This window comes from Parasteatoda tepidariorum, chromosome 4 (genome assembly GCF_982258835.1).
Source record: "Parasteatoda tepidariorum strain Cologne lab strain chromosome 4, Ptep-v5.0, whole genome shotgun sequence".
Lineage (NCBI taxonomy): Eukaryota > Metazoa > Arthropoda > Arachnida > Araneae > Theridiidae > Parasteatoda > Parasteatoda tepidariorum.
The window spans coordinates 65667137-65691264 of record NC_141758.1 but is presented as its reverse complement, the minus strand read 5'-3'; the positions used below and the strand labels follow the sequence as shown (position 1 = coordinate 65691264).

Below are 24128 nucleotides of genomic sequence, written 5' to 3'. Positions count from 1 at the left end.
AATACATATGTCTCAAGTTTTTATTTATCAAGCTAGCTGGTGAGCCTTTTTAAGTAATTTTATGGGAGGCAGAAGGATGTGAACAGCACAACCTTAAAATTAGTATTTCCGTTTTCGTTGTTTTTTTTTACGGTTTCTCAAAATAAATTAGCTATTAGCAATGGATTGGCAAGGTATTAAGTAATTTAATTTGCTTTCGGAATAATTTAAAGTGTAATATTTGTATACTTTTGATTTTTTGGATGCTTGGCTTTCCATTCTACAATCTAAAATTTATCCTAGAAACGCATCAATAGTTTTGTTATATTTTCTGTTATTTCTTAGTGCGTTTTAGTCAAGTGTTATTAATTAGATTGTAGAAATGATTTTGTGTATTAAGTTAAACATCAAACTATTCTGTTTTTAAAGTGATCATATGTTTGCTTTAATTTGATTTCTTAAAATCATCAAGAATGGCCTTAAGGTTGTAATTAGGGTGATTTTGAAAATCTTTCATGTTGTTTGAAAGTTTCATAGATCTCTATTTTATCTGTTATATTGGTTAAAAATTAATTGATTGAAAGTTAATATATTATAAAATCAATAATCGATCTATAGTCAAATGATATTGGTTATATAAACATTGATGCGTTCCACCCTTTTTAGTTTCCGTACACAATTCTATTACTCTAACTGAGAAAAAATATTTTATCACTAAATTAGAAGAACTAAATTTGACATATGAGAAAAAATTGGGATTATTTAATAAATATTTCCTTTTAAAAAAGCGAAATCTTAAAGATTTAAGAATATGATTTTTTTTTCCTTTTCTGTGTAAAGCTTAAATAAAACAATTTTAAATTTTTCTTTTTATTTAGATTCAATAAGTAATAATCAGTGATATTAATAACACCTCTGCGGTGCAGAGGACGCACTATCCAGAATAGATTATGATAGGAGTGCACAATCTGCTTTTGATATGTAGCCGCTGCCATCCTAAGTTTTAAAAATTTCGATATCTAATTAGACAAAATTATGATGCATAAATTTTGAATTTAAGGAATTGCTTTTGAAACTCTTTATTTGTGTACCGTTGTATTTTTTAATCCAGTGACTTTAATCCAAGTGACTTTTGGTTGTGTTTTTACATGGATTATGTTACATAGTTTTTTTTTTAAATATTAATTAAGTCTAAGATAAGACACATTGATGAATCTTACTGGAGATGCACCTAAGTCTATGTGTGTTACTGGTAAATAATTGAAATTGTTTTTAGAAGCATCTCAAAGATAAATAAATTATCTGTATGACTGAGAAATTTTAATCTCTCTTTATTGATTGTTAATTTTCTAAGTGAAGTATGTAAATGACAAGCACTTGCTAATTTGCCCTTGTAATGCTGCAGCATAACATGGAAAAATTTTATTTGTTCTCTAAGAATATTTCTGAGGCAGGTTAGCAATAATTTTTATAATTACATATTCATTTTAAAAATAATATTGGCTGTTTACATTCGTAAAATATTAATGGCTGTTTTCATACTGTTAAGCTTTTTTATCCTAAAAGTTGTTAAACATTTAAATTATTACTTGTTCTATCTAGAATGATCACTGAATTCTTAAATGGTTAGTACTTAAATCTTTTACGAATAGTCATTTGTAACATATGGTAAGTAACCTGATAACCAATAAATTTAAATCATAAATATAATTAGATATCCACAGTTAGAAATATTATTTTTGTGTGCCAACAAAATTTTGATTTTATGTGGTCTCTTTATTTAGCTCATATTTTTTATTCTCTTCTCTCACTTGAATATCATTGTAATAATCCTTCTATTTTAATCATCGCTCAAAATAAATTGTGGATTGTTGGTGCAAGGCCACTTAAATTTGTTGCAGATCACCAAAGAATAATTATATATGGTTCCCTGAACCAACAATTTATGTAAAAAGTGTATGTTGTATCAATTTTTTGATTTTCTGTTTAATGTTTTAGCCTGTCTGTATTTTTTATCACAAAATAGCATGTTTCATCACAATTTTGACATTATACACTCTCTGTATTGTCTTTTTTTTTCACTTAATTATTTTTTTTTAAAATTATGATAGACCAATAATAATTATATAAGACCAATAAAATTTGCATAGTATAGTACTATTTTTTAGTTGTTGGTCATTTGGATTAGTGATAATTTTTTTAAATTCCTACCCTAGGTTTCAGTTACCTATCCTCTATTTTATAGCCTAAATTATAAGTTATTTTTAATTTCATAGTTAATTAAGAAAAAATTACTAAAAGAAGACTGCTTGCTGTCAATCCAGAATTGATTTTAGTAGGTATATATAAAACTAAAAATAAACTTTTTTCTAAATACATTTGTTATAACAGAAATTTAAGGTCACCTTACAAATATTTAAACACTGTTAAATATTCTGAAATATTTCTTAAGCGGAAAAAACTGTTAGAAAAACTCTACATTAAAAATAATATAATATGAATAAATTAATACTCATGTGTATATGATATTACATAATACTCTGTGATTTAATATTCTTCTGTGAATATCGATTGCTCAGTTTTTTACCCATAAAGTCAGTGTCAAAACTAATTTTATTTTCTTATTTGTAGAAGCGAGGGACAAATTAAGGCAATGGCGAGATGATAACATAAGATGTTCAGAGGAAGTTATTGAATTATGGCAAGATGTACTAATCAATTACACCCATAAAGTTGGAGACGAAAGTAATGATATTTCTTTCTTTTTTAATGGAAATATTCAGCTACTCTGTAAATTTTTTTCTGTTATTTTTTTAAAACTATTTTTATTTTAAAAATGTATAATAATTTTAGAAAGCTATAACAAACAAGTTAAGTTATCAAAATCTATTTCAATTGAACATATGTAGATAGAGCAAGTTGCAATTATAGAAAGTTGCAACTTATTGCTGCAAAACTATTAGGAGTTGCAACTTATATTTATAGATATATTATTATTATATAGAGAGTTGGAGTCATTGTAGGAGTTACCCATAATAATACTCATAATGCATCATAATCATAGGAAAACGAAAAATTTAATATCGTGAAAATTTGTCTATTTCATTTACAATTTGAAACACTTTATTTAAATTATATACATTCATACACTTGTGTATAGATACCTGCATTGTATTAATATTATTTACACTCTTAATTGTTCTTTTAATTTATTTTTTTTAGTTTTGTTTTTAAATTACTATTTCTAAAATATGCTTCTAAATTTGTATGATTTTTCTGGAAATGCTTGGTATAAACTTTACTTATAGTTTTTACTGGTATTTCTTTGTATAGAAAATAAATTAGAAAAAAAGTTCTCAGTGCTATTTTTACTAAAATTAGTTTCAAAAATATATTATCAATCAACTGTGTAGCATAACAAAAACATCAAAATTAATGTGATATTTAATATAGTATTAAAAAAACTTGTTTCGTTATTCATATTTTTTAAGCTAAAATATGATTTTAAACTATGAATAATTTATTTATTTTTCAGAATGGTTAATTTTCGAACAGGTGTGCCTAGCTGCTTTGGATTGTCATCGGTTAGACATAGCTCAAGTTAGTGTTTCTTTAACATATTCTTATTCCAATTAAAAGTTTAAAATATTGTTTTTGAGGGGAGTTTACCTCGGTAGATGGCACAGGTTAGAATCTCATTTAAAGTAAAGGAATAATAACTGTTGTTCACTTGTTTGACGTTTATGTACGCTTTTGATAACTTGCTTGAAGTTTAAGTATGAGTAAAATAACATTAGGACACATAAGTTAATAGATATATATGTATAAGTTTATTTTTGATGTACAGTTTATCTTACACAATACATTAAAAAAATTTAAATAAATTCTTCAGTTAAGTTGTTTATAAGAATGGAAAAAGTGAAGGCGGTAGACACAAATAGGTTAAATTCTCAAGTATTATGTCTTAATTTTTTACAATAATACATTGTGCATAGCATTTTTAAACAGTTCTTAAAGGTGCATATTTTTGTTTTTTAAAAGTCCTTAAAGGTGCTTTTTTCATTGGGTATTTTTAAAAAGTGCTAAATTTTCCCTTTTTCAAAATTAAATTTTGCCTTTACTATGTTGATTTTTCACTTCGAATTATGCAAAAAGACACAGTTCACATTGTTCTATTCAACGTTTTCACAATTGATTCAGTCTCTAACTATTTCAGCGTACTGTCAGTCCGTAGCGTATGAAAGTGCCATTCGTTTTGCTTGATTCATAATTTTTGACAATTGTCAAAAACTTTCCAACCCTGCCTAATTAATGATATTTTCCTAAGGTGCTTAAAAGGTGCTTATTTTTTGTTAAATTATTTGGCTACGCACCCTGTAATACCTGTAATGATAAATTATCTAAATACAATTGCTCCCAAACTATTAAATAGCTGAGGTCATTATATTTTTTCTAATTATTGACTTTTGAAATAAATATATATATTTTAAAGATAAAAGTTGAATGGTTTTCAAATATAAATTTTTTAAATGAATATATGTTTGTTATATGATCTTGTGTTACAAAGCAAACTTATTTTTGATTTTCATGTTTTCTAATTTTGTTATTAAAGGATTGCTTACAAAGCTTGGATCAGCAATTTCCTGGTAGCCTTAGGGTTCGAAAGTTGCAAGCTATGGAATTTGAGGCTCTTGAAAGGTATCAATTTGTTATTTTCATGTAATATATGTTAATAAGTGCTGAGTTCTTCCTAGGACAAAAGAAGGATAGGGCGCTTCCTCGCAGAAAAGAGCACCTTGAGTTTTGGGGGGGCATACATTTAACACCACAAAAATGTATCAAATGTTTTGTTGTAATTGAATTTGATCCTCAACAATTTTTAAGTTATCCTCCCATACAGGGGTCTGTTTAGAAGTAATTTGGGTCCGTTAGCGGACTCTTCACAAAATAATTTATCTTTTAATCGGACCCTTCACAAATTTGTTTATCTTCATTATTGTTTTGTTAATCGAATAAACCCTTCCCAGGAAGAGGGGAGACAGATGTAAACAAACTAAATTTTCTCTATGGTGTAACGCTTCTTCCTTTATTCGTCCGAAATGAATATTCTGCGTTCAGCAGTATAGGTTAAATACCAAATATTTATATGTTGTATTGCTAATTTAGTAGCTGCAATTGCTGTTTATTTTCTAAAATTTAATTTTTTTATTTATAATTTTATAGTGTTGAGCATAATCTTGTATGTCTTAACAATTTAAAAACTCCTTGAAAAAGTTTTTTTGCAATAACGGACCCTATTTGCACAAATTCACAAAAGGGGACCCTGGTTGAAAGAATGTGACTTAAGGTTTATTTTATATTCACAAATTACGAGTAATTTTTTCACAATTTTACAAAAACGTTCCTTTCACAAAATCTCTGGACAGACCCCTGCTATATTATTGTATGTATATATTTCAAAAAGTAGCTCTCACACATTATCAAAACAAGGGAAAAATTCATTGTTAATAAAAAATAATTAAAGGTATTCTAAAAGACAATCTCTGAGCATAAATTTTTTTCATCAAGTAACTAAATGAATTTAAAAAAATTTTTGATCAATAAACCTAATCATTTTTTTATTATCAAACCTAATCATTTGAAAGCTTTTTCTATAATTTAAACTGAAAATTATGAAAAAATAAACAGTTAAAGGTGCTTTTTTTTAAAAGGTATTTATTTTATAAATAATTTTAGAATTTAAAATCACTTAGAAAATTTATCACTATGCCCCCTGAAAAAAGAGAAACTTATAAAAATTAAATCAGTTGAGAATAATAACAAAGTAAATATGTAGGCATATTTCGAAATATTCTTTGCAAAATTTTTGCAAGTTTCATAATGGAAAATTGATATGATTATTATTTAAATATTATCAAATACTTTTTTTGTTAACTGTAGAAACAGTATTGAACTTCTTAAAATGTCTCATATTTCTTTAGATATGATGATGCAATCAAACTGTATGACTCAATATTGCAACATGATGAAGCTAATTCTGTTATTTATAAGCGAAAAGTTGCTGTTCTGAAAGCCCAAAATAAAATTCCTGAAGCAATTAAAGAATTGTCTGACTACCTAAAAAAGTAAGAATTTTATCAGTCAGCTGTATTTCATAAATTTTTCTTCTGTATGTTGTCCAAAAAAAATTATTTTGATGTTTTATTAAAGAAAAATATTGAATTGCACCTTGAAATATTAGATAGCATTAAATCGGTGTGTTAAAGCAGCGGTTTCCAATTTTTTTCTACTCTGGAATCCTAAATGGTTGACCTTCCTTTGGCGACGGACACCAGGACTTAATGAATAAAATTTGTAGGCAATTGCTTGTTTTAAAAACATGTAATGATTTAAATTTTATTAATTATTTTTAAAAGAAATTCGTGAACGAATGAATAGTAAAATTTCTTAATCATATCATTTTATCAATATTAGTCTTAAAATTGGGTTATATGTTAGATAATTGTATTCTCAAGTTTCAAGCAGTATCTGATCTAGTTCTTAATTTGATTTTAGTTCATGCGTAAATGAAATATGGTTTCAATTAAAATGAAAAAGGAAGAAAATAAACATTGCTAATGGTTATCAGAGAAACATACTTCTTGATTGTTTTAATTTGGTTATTATTTGGTTTTATCCCATGTGAAATGCTATTGAGATTTTTTTTAAATGCATATATCCTTTTTATAATTCATTTATGATATTGTTATAAGAAAAAGCATCGTTTTGAATTTTCTTACTTCACAAGCCTTTCTATTAAATAATTTCTAAAAAAAATAATGAAAATATTTAATAAATAATAGATTATTAATTGAATATAAACTAAATTACATGTTTCAAAAACAACTGCTTAGAACATTCCTATCTTTTGACACATCTTCCGAGCCTTTGACAGAACCCTAGTGTTAATAATAATTTTACAATCAGGATTTATAACACCAGATGGCGCTGAGAGCAAACAGTTTATTATTTATTTTTTTTCCTACACTTCCTTTCTTCAGTTTACATCACTACTTACCACTGAACACGATGCTTGAATAAAATTATCCTAATCCATTAATTTTGAGTGATTATTATTGAATTTGAGTCATCTAGAGTTACACGGAACGCCGTTTGAAAATCACTATGTTCAAGTACTCATGCTGAAATCTTACTGCCTTGTTATTTAAAATAGAAATAAAACTTTGTTTATTTAAAGCCATTGGAGAATTGAATCATCTTTTGGATATGTTTCCTTACTATTAAAAAAGTGGTTTTTTAACAGTGCTGTTTCTATAACAATTTTTGCTATAAATCAATATAAATATGGTTGCAAGCAATTTAATTAAAAGAGAGGAAAAGTATTGTTTAGCCATACACAAAATCATAGCAGACTGTGGAGAGAAAAATAAATGTGACTCTGCTCAACACACGCATTCTTACGATATTAAAGACAAAATGCTTTTCCAGTAGTGAAGAATACATAAAATTAAATTGATGATTAATCAATAAAGTTGACTTGTGAATCAGTGAAGTTCGATGAATTTTAGAAAACCAAACTATTCTTTTGCTTTTGAACTCAATTCTATATATAAATGTATCTATATTACATATTACATTACATTACTATGTAAGTTTTGTATTTAGGTGAAATGCAATTCATTTTTAAGTTGGATTTTAGTGATAAGAATGGATTTCTTTACTTTAGATTCATGAGTGATCATGAAGCATGGATGGAGTTAGCTGATTTGTATTTATCTGAGCAGGATTACAGCAAAGCAGCTTTCTGTTTAGAAGAATTAATTCTGTATAATCCTCACAATCATTTATATCATCAACGATATGCAGAAGTAAGTATTCTAATTTTGAATGTGTAATACTGTTCACTTTAGTTACACAATTAATTTATTTTTTATGCTAGTAGACTTTTAAATAGCAATTCAATTATTTTACAATTAAATTTACCTTTTTATATTTTTTATATACCTATTCTTTAAGTATGGCATTAAAAAGAAGCAGACTTTGATAATGGGACATTAAGGAGAATCAGCTAACTTGAGTTAATGTTTCTTTGGAAGATCTACCCTTACAAAATAATTTTCTTTTATACTTTTAAAGACATTTTATTCTCTAAAATAAGTTTTTAGAGGTGGAGGTTGAAAACAGACTGTAAAAAAAAGAAATTAGATGGCAGAATTTATTGACTGCAACCATTAAATCTTTCATCAATTGAATAGCTGCAACAATTTTACTTTTCTGTGTATGTATATTAAATGAATTTATATTATATACATGATAGAGCTTAAGTTGTGTAAGAGGTAGACAATTGGGGTTTTTGGTGCTATAAGAGAGTTTTGGGTTCACAAAATGCTAGTGAGAGCAGGGTTGCCACAGGTTACTAAAATGCGACTATTTGCTACTATTTTCAACCTTAGGCGACTATGGTGACTTTTTTTGCCTGAAAAGGCTTAAAAAAAGCAACTATTTTCAGGAATAGGCGACTATTGAGAGACTTTTTTACTCTTAGCGAAGTTATTTTTATACTTATACTTATTTTTCGTAAACCTACTGTTGATTATTTTTAAACCAATAAATGTTCAGTTGTTTTTATTTATAAAAAAATTAAAATAAAGCTTACCTTTATTTAATTTGCTTTTATTTTTGAGAAACTGAAAACAAAGTTTTAAAAAATTTGGCTATTAGTTAAAAATCAAATTTTTAAAAAAAAATTAAATAAAGAGTTCAGTAATGTTTGGACGCTTTTAATAATTTTACATTAGTACTTAATTTTTTTTTTTTTAATTTTATTAAAATTCTTTCAATACTTGTTTGTTCTATAATTTGTTAGATAGTCACTGTCATTTTTAAAGAAATAAATCTTTAGTCAATTTTATTTTCAAAAACGAAAATAATAATAAATAAGTAAAAATATTTTTACATTTATTCAGTACAGAATTTGACCATAGTTAAAAAGTTGTGTTAATACTACTTAATATTATTTTAAATAATTAAATAAAAGAGGGTCTAATGATGTTTCAAAAGCATGGTTTTTTTTCCAACAAATAATTTTAAAAAAATATTTTTTTTTTCTAAAGTGAACATTTTTTTGGTTTGTTTTCTACTCTCGTTTTTTTTTCTTTTAATTTTAATGCACGTATGTAAAATATTTTGTTACTGTATTATTATTTTTAAACCAATATATCTTAAATCATTTTTAATTTAAGAAAAATGAAATAAATCTTGGGTTTGCTTTTACTTTGACTTCTTTATTATTTTAATTGAAAAAATTAAGGAATGATATTGATATTGTAGTAGAATACGTTTAGAATTAATATTTTCTTTTGTAATCGATTTATTCCTTTTTATTTATTTTTGATTGATTTCCCATAGGTAATTTCTGAACATATCCTAAATCGCGATGTCTAACTTACGATGTATCACGATTTAAAATTTCTGACATCAACCAGTCCTTATCATAGTATTTGACAATTAAGCTACAATTTTAATTATTTGGCTACTATTTTTGATAAATTTTTGCTCCTGTTTAGGCAACTATTTTCATGCTTGAGGCTACTAAAAACAACTATTTTTGTTCATTTTTTACTGTTGCAACCCTGTGAGAGCCAAAAAATGTAAAATAGAGGGCAATATATTTATGTTGTTTTTACTGCCCTAGAGAAGACTGATGTTGCATTTATGCTTAGTTCTTGTGCTTATTGCAACAGCTATGATATTAGCAGTCAAAAATGTATTAAGTGAAAAAACTGAACTTATCTGTTTTTTTGCAATGCACTTAACAATTTTCTTGGAAAATGAAATTTCTGAGATAAAATTAATCAAAAATAGTGCTAAATGTATCAAAAGAAAGTAAAATTTATCAACTGTTTCTTTACTCAAGTGTTTTTTACCAAGTTTTTTTTTTAATTTTTATTTATTTATTTTTTATTTTTAAATCCAGATGAGGCATTTAATAGCTGAAGCAGTTTAAATTTTATGCAGGGACAACCAGACCGAGTTATAAGTTTTTGAATGCAGAAATGATAATACAGTAGCCATAATTTGTATAAATTTCATCTTGGGTTAAATGTATGTTGTTTAGCGTAAATAAATTAGTTGATCCACTATCGTCATTTAAGAAAAAATTTACCAGGATCTTGACAGCTTTCTGATTTTGTATTCTTTAATTTAATAGTGTTGACTTTTGAACAAAACTTGTCATTGCATTCAAGTTTTTCTGTTGAGAACAAATGAAGATGTTTCAATTAACATTATTACCTTTAAATTATTATGGAGAGTCATTGAAGAGTATGCCTGTTTGCAAAAATTAATTTTGTTAACCATGTTTTTGCTATTGGCTGTAGATTGGGATTACATTATGGTTCTAAAAATGTTTTTAAAAAAATCAGAACTTTTGATATACTCTATTTTTTTACTTAATACCTAGATGTGGATCTAATCACTGGCGGAAATTTATTACAATAACAATTAACGATAAAAATGTAATTGAGTGTTAAACAATAATTTTTTTTAAAGAACTGATTATAAAACTGAACCATTATGTACATTGTATTGTGTATATTAAATGATTTCTATGTGATATATGGTGCATGTTTAAAAAGCAATAAAATAATTTTGTATATAATAATAAGGAAATGTAAATTTTAAGTAACAAGACATTGTGCACAAATATCACCAACAAAATAATTGATCATCAAATACCATTGGATAAGAAACTGTAATTCTGTTAAAGTTAAGAAAGAACTTTTGGAAAATGCTGTATTAAAAATCAATTTATCAGTACTGAAGATGGAATTAACTGAGATAACAAAATGGTGAAATTCATAAGAGTTAATTAAAAAGAATATAAACTAAAAAAAATTATTTAAAATTGTGAACAGTATGTTAACCCTCAACACATAATGTTACACCCTCCTGTTATTTTTAGTGTTCATGATAGTTTTGAAGCAAAAAATGTATCCTTTACTTTACGATTCAAAATGCATACATATTAGGCAAATTGTTTCGCTGTGTTTTTGGCTTATTAAATATTAAATTCTGTCATTCAATCATGCTAGTGTTATCAATTTATTTGTACTAAAATAAATATTAAATTATTGTTACAAATTATTTTCTTTTACCATTTTAGATCCAGTTTACTATTGGTGGTTTTGAAAATATGGAAATAGCTAGAGCTTACTTTGCACAATCGATCAAATTGAATTCTCAAAATATGAGGTCATTGTATGGTTTGTTTTTGGTAAGTAGATTTAACATACTATGTATTTATTTTAATTTTGTTTGGATTTTTGTTCAGTTTGCACTTGTATTATTTAAGGCAGGCTTCTTTTAATATTAATGGCATATGCTTTTACGTTTTAATTTTTTTCTTATTAGTTGCCTCGTTGTGTAAGGTAAAAGTCTAATATAATTTTGGCCAAACTTTTTTTTTTTTTTAAACCTCTATGATTGTTTGTTATGTAGAACTCAGTTTAAACCCTTAACAATCGGTTAATTTACAAGAAAACAGTCATAAAAGTGCCTATTTTGACAAATACCCGTATTTGATTAGTGCTGACAACTAGTTTAAAATAAACTAACTATCTACAATTACCTTAAAAATATCCTGGTACTGCCATCTGGTGTGTAAAATGAGAAATAAAATGTTTTCCAGGCAAAAGAAATGAATTAGTTTGATTCTTATTGGCGCGTTACTACTGAACACTCCAACTCGGAAATTTCACTCGAGCGAGAGACAGAAGGTGAAACCTCAAATTTTCACGGGGGCGAGAGGGAAGGGGTTACTGTGGGGCCTATAATACAAAGTGATACGATTAACTTGAAAAAGAAGAAAACTAAACTATTTAATGTGCTTGATTATGTCTTATCAAAAAAATATAAACAAGACCAATAACCTAAATCGATTTTTTTTTAAACGCCAAGTCTATCTATAATCAAAATAGAGGTTTGCATGTAAAGAGTTTACCAAGCAAAAATTAGTTATTCTTTTTTATGTATATTATCATTGCTTGCTTCTAGCACCCAGACAACAGAAAAATACCTTCTTTTTTTCATTACAAAAAGGTGCGCAAAAATTATTTCATGTGCAAAAATTAGTATCTTAACATTTGAGTTGGTCTGTCCGGGAGTTTGTAATTTGTAGTCTGATTTTATGATTGATGGAAAACTCTCATTGGGAATAACATAGCTATAAATTCTGCTTGTAGCAGCTAGAAAAAGTATTTAGCTTGCATTGTCATCTGACAGAGAGAGTGAAAGCAGATTAATGAAAACACAGTGTAATATTATTTTAGTGCTAGCATTTCATAGAGTAATATTAGTTTTCAACTTTTTTAGTCAGCAAGTAATGTAGCAGCATCTCCAAAGTGTCCTGCCTTGAAGAAAAAAGAAAATTTAAAATATGCATCATGGGCAGCTGTAAAGATTAGTACAAAATATGAGGTATTTGTTTTTCTTAGATACAATCTTTCTTGTTTTATTGAAGGAATTAGAAAGAAAAAAAATTTATTGTATTGTAATTTATTATGACAATTGTTAAAAATTATTTTTGTTTAAATAAAAATTCAGATAAATTTATATTATTAGATTTAAGACTAGGGTTCAAACTTTTTGCCTTTAATTAGTTACTTTAAATGTGGAATGAAAAATGGTAGACTTATTTACCCATTTTAGGTCAAGCATAGAAATTTTTATATGTGGTGTTTTGATATTATATATTTCAATAGTACTTTATTTCAGAAATGAAATGGTGTGTATATGCACCACCAAGTCAATGGACAAACCATTTAGTTGATCACTAATTTTTTTGAGATATTTGTTTTATTTTATTAACAGAACTTGCAGTTTTAACCTATCATTAAATATGATTGATTTAAAGTGGAATTATTTATGTAATTTCAAAAAGTTGAATCTCTCAATAACTGTTTAAAATTAAGCAACTAGCATATTTTGAAGATTTCTCAACAGAAAGTGTTTACTTCATTCGAATTACTAATGTTTTATAGTTATTTTTGGAACCCTTGGCAATAGCAAAGAAATAAATTAGTTAATATACTCCACTGTTTATAGAAAACTATTTATTGAAAAGGTGTGTTTACTCACTTTTGGCTGAAAACGGGTTAACAATATAAATAGCTAAATCAAATCAAAGTTAACATCAGTTTTAATTTTTATGCACTTTTGTTATACGTAACTTTTTTGTTTATAATTAGCAAAATTTCCAATTGAGGGGTAAATAGTGCTGCCATCCTGTAAAATTAGTGTTATTCTATTCCAATCTGGGAATTAATAATATTCTGGCAATAAATAATAATCTCTAAAATTGTAATAATAGATTGGTTTCCAAAACTTACTGAACACAACATTTGTTTTCTAATATACCAAAGTAATACCCTGTATACCAAATAAGGTTCTTGCATTTTTAAGTTTATCATTATTTCCATTCTGTTCTGTCAGAATGTGAGCATTACTAATCATTGTGATGCGAAAAAAAATTTTGCTATTATTGTGTGGAAACTCAAGAGCCTGTTATTGTACCATCAATTTCTCTACATTCTGGTGTGAATTGAGCTTAATTTTTAGGGACAATTGGAATGTATGTTAAAAACTCAAAGAAATGCTTGCTAACGAAAAAGGAATGGGTGTTTTCTAGCAATTTTATAATGAGAAAAAATATAGATTGATTTTTGATTTGCTATGGGTTAAATTTTTGAGTTTTATAGAAAAATATTTTTAAATTGTTCTTAATCTTTTTTAGAATTTTTTATTTAACAAAACTTTTTGATGGTTTGTAAAGCTATCTTTGTATGGCCTTAATTAGTTTACTATGTTACTGCGATTTGATACCTTAGAACTATTTTATGGAGATTGAGTATGACTCCTATAAAGTTAGTTTAAAATATTTTAAGATATAGTTTTAAATGGCAATAGCCTTACGCTTTTGTCAGTTCTTTCTGTTTTATAAATCTCTAATCATATCAAACTTTAATTTTCATTTAAAAAGTAAATGAAGTATTTTGACTTTTATTTTTCCTTTGTAAATGAATAATTATATTCTTATCTGCACATTTAAATATGTGTTACTTCATAGTAGTACTTAATAATAGCACTTCATAATAGCACTTCATAGTAGCACTCACAAAAGTAGTACTTGATACATATTTTCAATTTGCTCTACAATTCTTCCTGAAAATTAAGATGTTCACTTTCTTTAAGAACCGTTCTGCACTGTGTCTTTTCCATTTGCGTCTTTCAATTCTTTTTATTAATGTTTCTCAAAACGAATAAAAGCCCTCTATTTCTCTAAATGTCCTTTTCAGTGTAACCTGATCAAGTCAATGCATTGTGCGAACGCCAAACCTAACATTTTTAAATTACAGCATAGCCTATAAAAATTGAACCTTCACTATTGTATAATATGTCAGCTTGTCTTTATGTTACTCGATAACTCTATAATTTGCACCAATTGTATTTTTAAAAAAAATTATTAATAGCATACATCTTCTTTTTCTTTTGTGTGCTGTTCCTTTCTTTTACCTTTTGTAGTTTTATTTGCTTCAATGATTAATTTTAATTCATTTGCTTTAAAATAATTTTATTGCTTACTTTTCAGGACCAATCTTGTGATGATTCCCAAATGAAATCTCTACAAGGAATGTTGGGGACATTAACTCTAAATCCTACAACTTAGTTAAATTATTGAATTTTATATTTTATTATATGAAATAAATTATGTAATATATATATACTGTTTTGTTTTTATATTATTAAAGTTCATCAGTATTCTGTTGACTTTTAATGATTGAAATTTTTATAGTCATTTTTTATACTCAAGCATGTATTTTACATTTATTAAGTTATTGAATTTCTTGAGATACCTGCAATGAATTTTTTCTTCTAATTTACTACTCTTAATTTCTCTTGACCTTCAGATAAATCACAATATTGGATTTCATATTTAAATGAAATATTTTTTTTATTCATTAGTTAATAAAAATTAGTTTAATAAAAATTTTATATATATATATGCATGCAAAAAGGTGACGAAAACTTTAAAGCTAATTTACTCAAGTATACTAAAACATCTCTTGTAAGCACTCAGCAGTCATGTTTTCACCATAATGCATAAATATAATGACAATGCATAAATTATAATAACTACATATTTCATGAATGAAATGATCTTCTTTTTATCGACTTTTAAGAAAAAACTTATAGGGTCAAGGGAGGTATGGTTTGTGTCCATAAAACTGATTCTCATTTTAAAAAAAAAAAAAAAAAATTGCGTAAGGACAGGAATTGTATGTCCACAATCCGGCCCATCTTCACTATGTAATAACTCTCAGGGAGGGGGATCGCATTTCCATGTTATTGAGTAGCCAAAATGTAATAATTCTCAAAGTGTAACTGATAATAATCCAATCATAATTTTTGTAAAAAATATAGATATAAACCATTCTTTCCGCTTCATCTTCAATTGTGTGAACCAAGCCTCATAGTTCATTAAAAAACTCTTCAGTGTGTTAAATTTTTTCTTCTAGTTTCAAATTTTAAAATAATTTACACTTTGTTACTGAATTGTATCTTTTTTTAGAAATTGTAGTACAAAAGTATTAAATTTGATGGAAATAGATCTTATTGTAAACTAAACTATGGATAATTAAATACACTTTGCCGTTAAATCAGCCTGTTTTTTTTTTTTTTTTTTTTTTTTTTTTTTTTATAAATATAAGATTTACGTAGGTGAAAATTTTACCTAATAGTTGATAGCAAATTAAAAAATTTGCTTTGCAATACATTTAATTTTTTTATGTTAAATAATTTCTACTATCTTCACACTTTAAAATATTACCTTAAAATTTGCTCCGGAGTAATACATTTTTATAAAAAGTGTCAAAAAAACATAAGTGTTTAATTTTAAATCAAATGTAAGTGATAGGTCCAATCATGCTCCGAGCATGATTGGACCGTAGGAAAATTTTACCTAATAGTTGATAGCAAATTAAAAAATTTGCTTTGCAATACATTTAATTTTTTTATGTTAAATAATTTCTACTATCTTCACACTTTAAAATATTACCTTAAAATTTGCTCCGGAGTAATACATTTTTATAAAAAGTGTCAAAAAAACATAAGTGTTTAATTTTAAATCAAATGTAAGTGATAGGTCCAATCATGCTCCGAGCATGATTGGACCGTAGGAAAATTTTACCTAATAGTTGATAGCAAATTAAAAAATTTGCTTTGCAATACATTTAATTTTTTTATGTTAAATAATTTCTACTATCTTCACACTTTAAAATATTACCTTAAAATTTGCTCCGGAGTAATACATTTTTATAAAAAGTGTCAAAAAAACATAAGTGTTTAATTTTAAATCAAATGTAAGTGATAGGTCCAATCATGCTCCGAGCATGATTGGACCGTAGGAAAATTTTACCTAATAGTTGATAGCAAATTAAAAAATTTGCTTTGCAATACATTTAATTTTTTATGTTAAATAATTTCTACTATCTTCACACTTTAAAATATTACCTTAAAATTTGCTCCGGAGTAATACATTTTTATAAAAAGTTGTCAAAAAAACATAAGTGTTTAATTTTAAATCAAATGTAAGTGATAGGTCCAATCATGCTCCGAGCATGATTGGACCGTAGGAAAATTTTACCTAATAGTTGATAGCAAATTAAAAAATTTGCTTTGCAATACATTTAATTTTTTTATGTTAAATAATTTCTACTATCTTCACACTTTAAAATATTACCTTAAAATTTGCTCCGGAGTAATACATTTTTATAAAAAGTGTCAAAAAAACATAAGTGTTTAATTTTAAATCAAATGTAAGTGATAGGTCCAATCATGCTCCGAGCATGATTGGACCGTAGGAAAATTTTACCTAATAGTTGATAGCAAATTAAAAAATTTGCTTTGCAATACATTTAATTTTTTTATGTTAAATAATTTCTACTATCTTCACACTTTAAAATATTACCTTAAAATTTGCTCCGGAGTAATACATTTTTATAAAAAGTGTCAAAAAAACATAAGTGTTTAATTTTAAATCAAATGTAAGTGATAGGTCCAATCATGCTCCGAGCATGATTGGACCGTAGGAAAATTTTACCTAATAGTTGATAGCAAATTAAAAAATTTGCTTTGCAATACATTTAATTTTTTTATGTTAAATAATTTCTACTATCTTCACACTTTAAAATATTACCTTAAAATTTGCTCCGGAGTAATACATTTTTATAAAAAGTGTCAAAAAAACATAAGTGTTTAATTTTAAATCAAATGTAAGTGATAGGTCCAATCATGCTCCGAGCAGGGGTTGCTTTTGATAATCCTAAATTTTGAAAATATAAAGAGAAATTTCTTTAAAAATAAAAGTGTGAAGTTTACTTCATTATAATTTGTAAAATAGTTAAAATTTAATTTGGTTGAAAGTTCACTTATTTTTTTAATTTATTTTATTTTTTATTAATGAATATGTAAGTGAAAATACGAAAAGGTGACTCAAAGTGTTCCTGGTTAACCACATTCGAATTTTCGAAGAATATGCTGCCCATACTTTAATATGAAACAAGTTGCAAGTGAATCCACTTTATAAAATATTCACAATATCGTCAACGATTTATGTATTCTCTGTTCTTTGCAGGTTATGATCTAAATTTGAACATTTTTAATTTATTTATAAAAATATTTCCTGACAAATATTAATATTTTCAAAAAATATGATTCCCATATTTAAATATAAACCAAGTTTTTAAAGATATCCTCGTTTCAGATAATTAAAGAAAAAAAATTACAAAATGTCCAAACTTATATCAATACTTTATATGGCCTTGCCTTTGCTGAATAAGAATTTTTTTAAAGGTTTTGTATAAATATTTCTGTGCATACATTTTATTTTATTTAACCATCATTGAACAGCTGGCTCAATTTTGTGTTTCTGACTACCAATGTTCAATTCTGTAGTCTGGTAATTTTGAACCTAATCCAGAAGACAAGGGGATCCCTAGATTAAGTATTTTTGGAAAGTATGTTTTAAATAAATTCCACGTTCAAAATATTATACAAAATTAAATATTATGTGCAACCTTGTATTTGAACCATATAAATGCTCGAGTCTTAGAGTGTTCTGGACGGATTTAGATTTTTTTTATAAAAAAAAATATTCTTTTAGTATTTCTATGCATATTTGGGAATTTTTGGAAAATATGAAATCCATATTTTAATATGAAATAAGTTAAAAATAAACTCTGCTTTTATGAAAAAATTTCAAAATATATTCGCTTTTACGATAAAGCTACATATTATCTGGTTTTTGCGTGTTTTGACTAAATCAGAATTTTAAAAGAAAATTCTATAAATATTTCTAGACATATGTGGATGCACATATTTAAATGTTGAAAAAAGTTTCAAACCTTCCTTGTGAAAAAATAAAATCGTAGTATCCATCTCTATGTTTTCTAATCTACGCAGTTTTGGACTTAATTATAATATATTTTTTTTAATTCAAAATATATTTTAAACTGTAAATATATTTTAAATTATAAATATATAATTAACTCTAAAAAAATATTATTTTTGCTTGCTGTTACTAAATAAGAATTTTTTGAAAATTTTCTGTAAATGTTTCAAAACGTATTTTCTGGAAATAGGATGTCCGTATTTTAATATGAACTAGGTTTCAGAGAATATTACGTTGAAGAAAATTATAAAAAATTCTTAAATCGTCCACCTTCAAAATTAGTGCTTTATATGCTTTGAACTAAATGAGACATTTTTAAAATTTTCTCTCATTTTATCAGTGAATATTAGTTATTTTTAATATTAGTATTTTAATATTAAATAAGTTTTAAATAAATCCCGCGTTGTGCCAAAGTTATTAAAAAAATTTTAAATACCCATCTTTGCTTTCGCGTTATATATGTTCTAAACGTGTGTTTGGCCGATACTTCTAGCCATATTCAAGTATTTTCGGAAATATGAAGTCCACATTCTAATATTACATAAGTTTCCGCGTTGCAGAAAATTATAAGAAATTTTACGAATCGTCTATCTAACCTCAGGTTACCGTCATTCGGGGCTACTTTGTGCAGGATTTCGCAGTTTTTGAACTTTGACATGTAAAAAAACTATGTTAATTCAAACTTTAGTAAAATTTATCGATATTATATTCATAACTGGACTCAGACGAGTGAATTTGATCAATATTGGCATTATTTGTATGTAATATTTACGAATAATAAGTCAAAACATACCTTGCACAAAGTAGCCACCAAATGGGGCTACTTTGTGCAAGGTATGAATTCAGTTTAATAATCATGTATTTAGTAAAATATTGATATAAAATTGTTAAAAAAGTTAATTGTTGACATTTTTAAAGACAAAAACATCAAGATATGTAAAGATATTAGTTTGAAAATAATTTTCAGCATTAAAAAACCATTTTTTTTTAAGAATTTTTTCTTAAAAAGAATGTTTATTTCAAAACATTTAAGTTTAAACAAAGGAAAACCATATGCATTTTTAAACATTGAAATGGATGAAATTTTAAAAATAATAATTAAAACATATTCATTAACATTTATAATATTGTTAAATTTGAACATAACATCCTTGAATGAACATGACAGAACTTGCTCTTCAGTTTCTGTCAAAATCACCTGATGTCCTATAAAATATATTTTTATGTGTTAAATCGTTTGATTAATTCATTAGAAAATCTTTGTAGAAGGAAAATAACAGTTTACCAGGAAGTTTCACGTGGTTCTTGTGAATTTTATTAGAGATAGTATTTCTGCTGATTTTGTACTTCCGAGAAGCTTCTGCAATCGACATACCACCAGCAACTACTTGCAAACATTGTTGCGGCTTTTCTAAAGTGTAATCACGGTAGTTTCTCGTTCCAGGTATTTTTTTATAGCGTCTGACCATTTTTCTGTTGGAAAAAAAAACGAATGAAACTTTGCACAAAGTAGCCCCAAAGTGCATTTTTTTTTCATTTTCCGTTTATTTGTTATTAATTTTCAAATTTTTTTAACGCTAACATGATATAATTGTTTATTAATATATAAATAAAGAATTTTGCACTTACGACAATTGTTTTATCAACGTCTTTGCATTTAACAGCTAAAGTTTCCACGCACACTTTCCGACGTCCTCGGAAAGTTGTTGACATTGGATGAACGAAACACACTCTGAGATTGTTTTAAAATTCGAAAAAATGTTTGCAGTAATAGAAGAGACTTCTATCTTCAAATTCCACGCATTTTTAACGTGAAATAAACATAATACTGAATAGCAACACTTGAAAAATGCCAAATTCGAATTTGCACAAAGTAGCCCCGAATGACGGTAGCACTCTATTCGTTAATAATTTTTTGTGAAACTGTATTACATATATGTTATAAATCATAGACTGAAATATTAAAAAAAAACGACTTCCAGTTAGTTCTAAGCAATTGATTTTTCTTAATTTATTCATTAAAAAAAAAAGCTATAATTCAAGAGACACTATAAAGGAAATAAAACAAAAATTTCAGGTATTATGTCAAATAGTAACAGTTTTGCAAAATGTTAAAATCAAAATAAAAATTACTGCGAAACGAATCTTAAATTAAAAAATTTTTTCCATCATGCAGAGATAAAAGCAAAGCTGTGTTAAATGGTGAATTTTTTTAAGAATAACGTAATAAAATCGTCCTGTTTTTAAAAATAATAAAAGTTCATATCTATATTATATAAAACGCTAATATGTTTTAATTGATAGGCTTCGGTGGGCAAGAGCGCGTAGTGAGCATCATATGGTTAGTTGGGTGAATTCTCACCGAATTATCAAAAAAATTCTCACAAAATTATCTTCATCGAAGCCGATGCTTTACATCCGGCGTTCAGTACTATTTCATATTGTTTTACAACACCTGGTCTTAGCCCTCTGGTGGGAAAGACTTTAAAACAAAATTTACAAACTTTTCTCAACAACTGAAATTTAGAATAGTGTGATTAAGAAAAATATGTGAACTGTTTGCAATTTCAAATTAATATTGAAATGTACAGGTTTAGAACTTTCTACAGTGAAAAGTTTTCGGAACTTCAGTATTCAAAAAAGTATACAAAAACTAGACATTAAGAACGTATCCAATGAGCGAGCATTGGATTGCGAAGCAATCCGAAATGAACTGCGAAAGCAGTTCCAGGGGTTGGCAAGCGCCAGCGAGCAGGGGGCGAAGCCTCCTAGTATTTTCACTGTTTCTCCATTTCTTATAAAGCTGTATATACTTTTTTAATTGGTTACCATAGTAACACGAAATAAAGAGATTTATCTTGGGGAGTTACTCTGATAGCAAAGGAATGAATGATATTGCACTTTCTGTTAGCTGAAGTATGTAAGGCCACTTTTCTCTTAAAAATAAGTATCGAACAGTGAAAAGCGATTCATAACTTTTATACTCTTAAAGTGCCAGACATTTTTTTTTCTTTTTTGTTATTGAATATTGTAATAAATTCCTCAATTAACATTGTTTTCATTTTATCTCTTTTTAGGGAAGACATTTATCATTTTATCTCCTCATTTTTTAATTAACAAATCAAAAAATTCTTTTTGCAGTATTATTATTTTGTATATAATATTTAGCAGTTTTTAAATTTTCTTCGAAAAGCACTTACTATTTTGCATAATACATGAAATTTTTGTTTCAATTACTTTACTGTTTCTCGAAATATAATTTTTTTTAAATAAATTTCTTTTAATAAATGTCTTCACACATTGTACTGTGCATTATAAAAAAAAGAACACCTCATATAACTTTTGTTCTAATGATCGTTAATTAATTAGAGCTGGCGATATTTAAAGTTACGACACTTTCACCATAAAAATATACTTTCACAGAATAAATGTTCCTTTTTTTCGACGGATTCGGATAAATATGGGGGGTAGCCACAATTTGGAAAATCTTTATGTACCTATAGTTTGGTCAGGAGAGCGGTCTAATGTTTGGACCCCCTTATTGATAATTTTACTTTTTGCGCACTTCGCCATATCTCGAGAACAAGAAAAACGTAGCACACATTTGTAAAATTCATTCATCCAAAGATAACTCTACACAAAAAATTATTTTAATAATTATATTTTATTCTATATTAGACACATTTTTTTAACTGTAAGATATTCACATTTTTGCGTTATTTTGAAGAATGTAATAGCAAAATAAAAAATGAAAAAAAATGCGAGTACAATCGGTCGAATAGTTTTTGATTTCCCAAATTTTAAAAAAATGTCATTCATTTAAAATTTGATTAAAATTTCTGAAGAACTATTTGGTACTTTTCCTTCAAATTTTCTATTTCGTGATATTTTTTAAACTCGTAAGTACAAGAAATAAATTGAAAGCATAAATCTTTACTACCACTTTATTTAAATATATATATGTAATATAAAAATTAAATACTTTTGTATTAATAAAAGCATTAAAACTTCATTCGTTTTCATAAAATATCTTTGGTAAAGGATAAGGGTAGAAATTCTATTTTGGAACTTCAAGGCTAAAAACATTCCAATGAATAATATTTAGATTTATATTTCAAAAGAGAAGTTATTTTAGGATCTTTCACTTCCATATAAGGAAAGATTAAACGATTTTCTATGAGTAATAAATAATTTCGATGAGGCTTAAGAATACAGAAAAGGCAATAATGACTGGCCTCTTCACAACTTTCAATCATCCTATAAAATGCAGGAGCAATGTTTTTGCGTGGCTTTTTGTTTTACTAAACGATGGTGAAATAGCAGTTTCACCCTTCTCCAGTCGGAGAGGGAGAGAGACAGATTTTCAGTCAGATCCGACGGAGTTTAGTTGGTAAACATTATACACCAAAAAGCACGCAAAAATCATTGCTCCTCTGTTTTATACGATAATTAAACTGTGTGAAGAGGCCAGTCATATTGCCTTCCTTGTGTATTCTTACGCCTCATCGAAATTATTTATTACTCATAGAAAATCGTTTAATCTTTCCTTATATGGAAGTGAAAGATCCTAAAATAACTTCTCTTTTGAAATATAAATCTAATTATTATTCATTGGAATGTTTTTAGCCTTGAAGTCCCAAAATAGAATTTCTACCCTTATCCTTTACCAAAGATATTTTATGAAAACGAATGAAGTTTTAATGCTTTTATTAATACAAAAGTATTTAATTTTTGTATTACATATATATAAAAATATATAAATAAAAATATATATATAAAAAGCAAAATGTGTAAATTTAGGCAGATATGACTAAAGATGCCAACTCGCTCTGCTCTGTAAAAAAATATTTTCTAATAATAACAAAATGTAAGTTATTTTTAAATCTTTTTTTTCCTTTTAAGTAATTTTTTCACCACTACATATCGTAATTAAAAGTATGATATGAAATGCAACTTGATTGCAATTACGTCGTGGTCACTCTTTTAAAAAGTGGTCGTGATTGTCCTTATTCTGCAAGTTTTACTATTTAATTCGCTACCAATTTATTAAAACTTTTGTGGAAAACGGAGTAATTCGGCATCCTGTATCTCGTTCATTTTTCATAAACCGTTTGTACTCTGAGTACTTTAAAATGCTGTTTAAGTTAATGCAAGCCCTATTTCTTTTAAAAAAATACATGATCCAATATTACTATGACAACTAATAATCATAAAACAATGTAGTAACGAAATAAGATTAAGATACAAAATTTTAAAATACTGCGTTACATAAATTTTAGCGGTGATTTTTAATATCACTTAACACGGGTCAGTGCAGTGCATAAGGTGAATATATTGATCGCAAATCACGTTAAAATACATCCCTGAAAATGCATATATGCAATTTGTCCAACCATACAAGCTTTTAAAATGCGGTATAGCAAAGCTATTTTGTTTTATCTCATCTTCTCAAAATAAATGTTGTTGTTGTCGTTAGCCATTAAGGAAAGAAGTGCGATTATTCTTATTTTCCTGTGGCGCCATCTACGGCCAATAATTCGACTTCTGCCACACCCATACGTTACACCAGTCTATAGGGCAGACCCATCCATACATCCATTCATTCATCCACAGATCGAAACTTTTGACTTCGAACTCGAGA

General features: G+C 26.6%; 1 protein-coding gene across 1 annotated transcript; it reads left to right on the top strand.

Moving 5' to 3' along the window:
• The first annotated feature begins 24 nt into the window (after positions 1-24).
• Positions 25-14805, top strand: LOC107445658 (ER membrane protein complex subunit 2). Its single transcript, XM_016060105.4, has 9 exons — positions 25-173; positions 2611-2724; positions 3515-3579; positions 4592-4677; positions 5961-6104; positions 7706-7847; positions 11144-11254; positions 12352-12456; positions 14627-14805. The coding sequence occupies exons 1-9, from the start codon at positions 161-163 to the stop codon at positions 14702-14704; spliced, it is 858 nt and encodes a 285-aa protein (XP_015915591.1). The 5' UTR covers positions 25-160; the 3' UTR covers positions 14705-14805.
• Positions 14806-24128: the final 9323 nt, after the last annotated feature.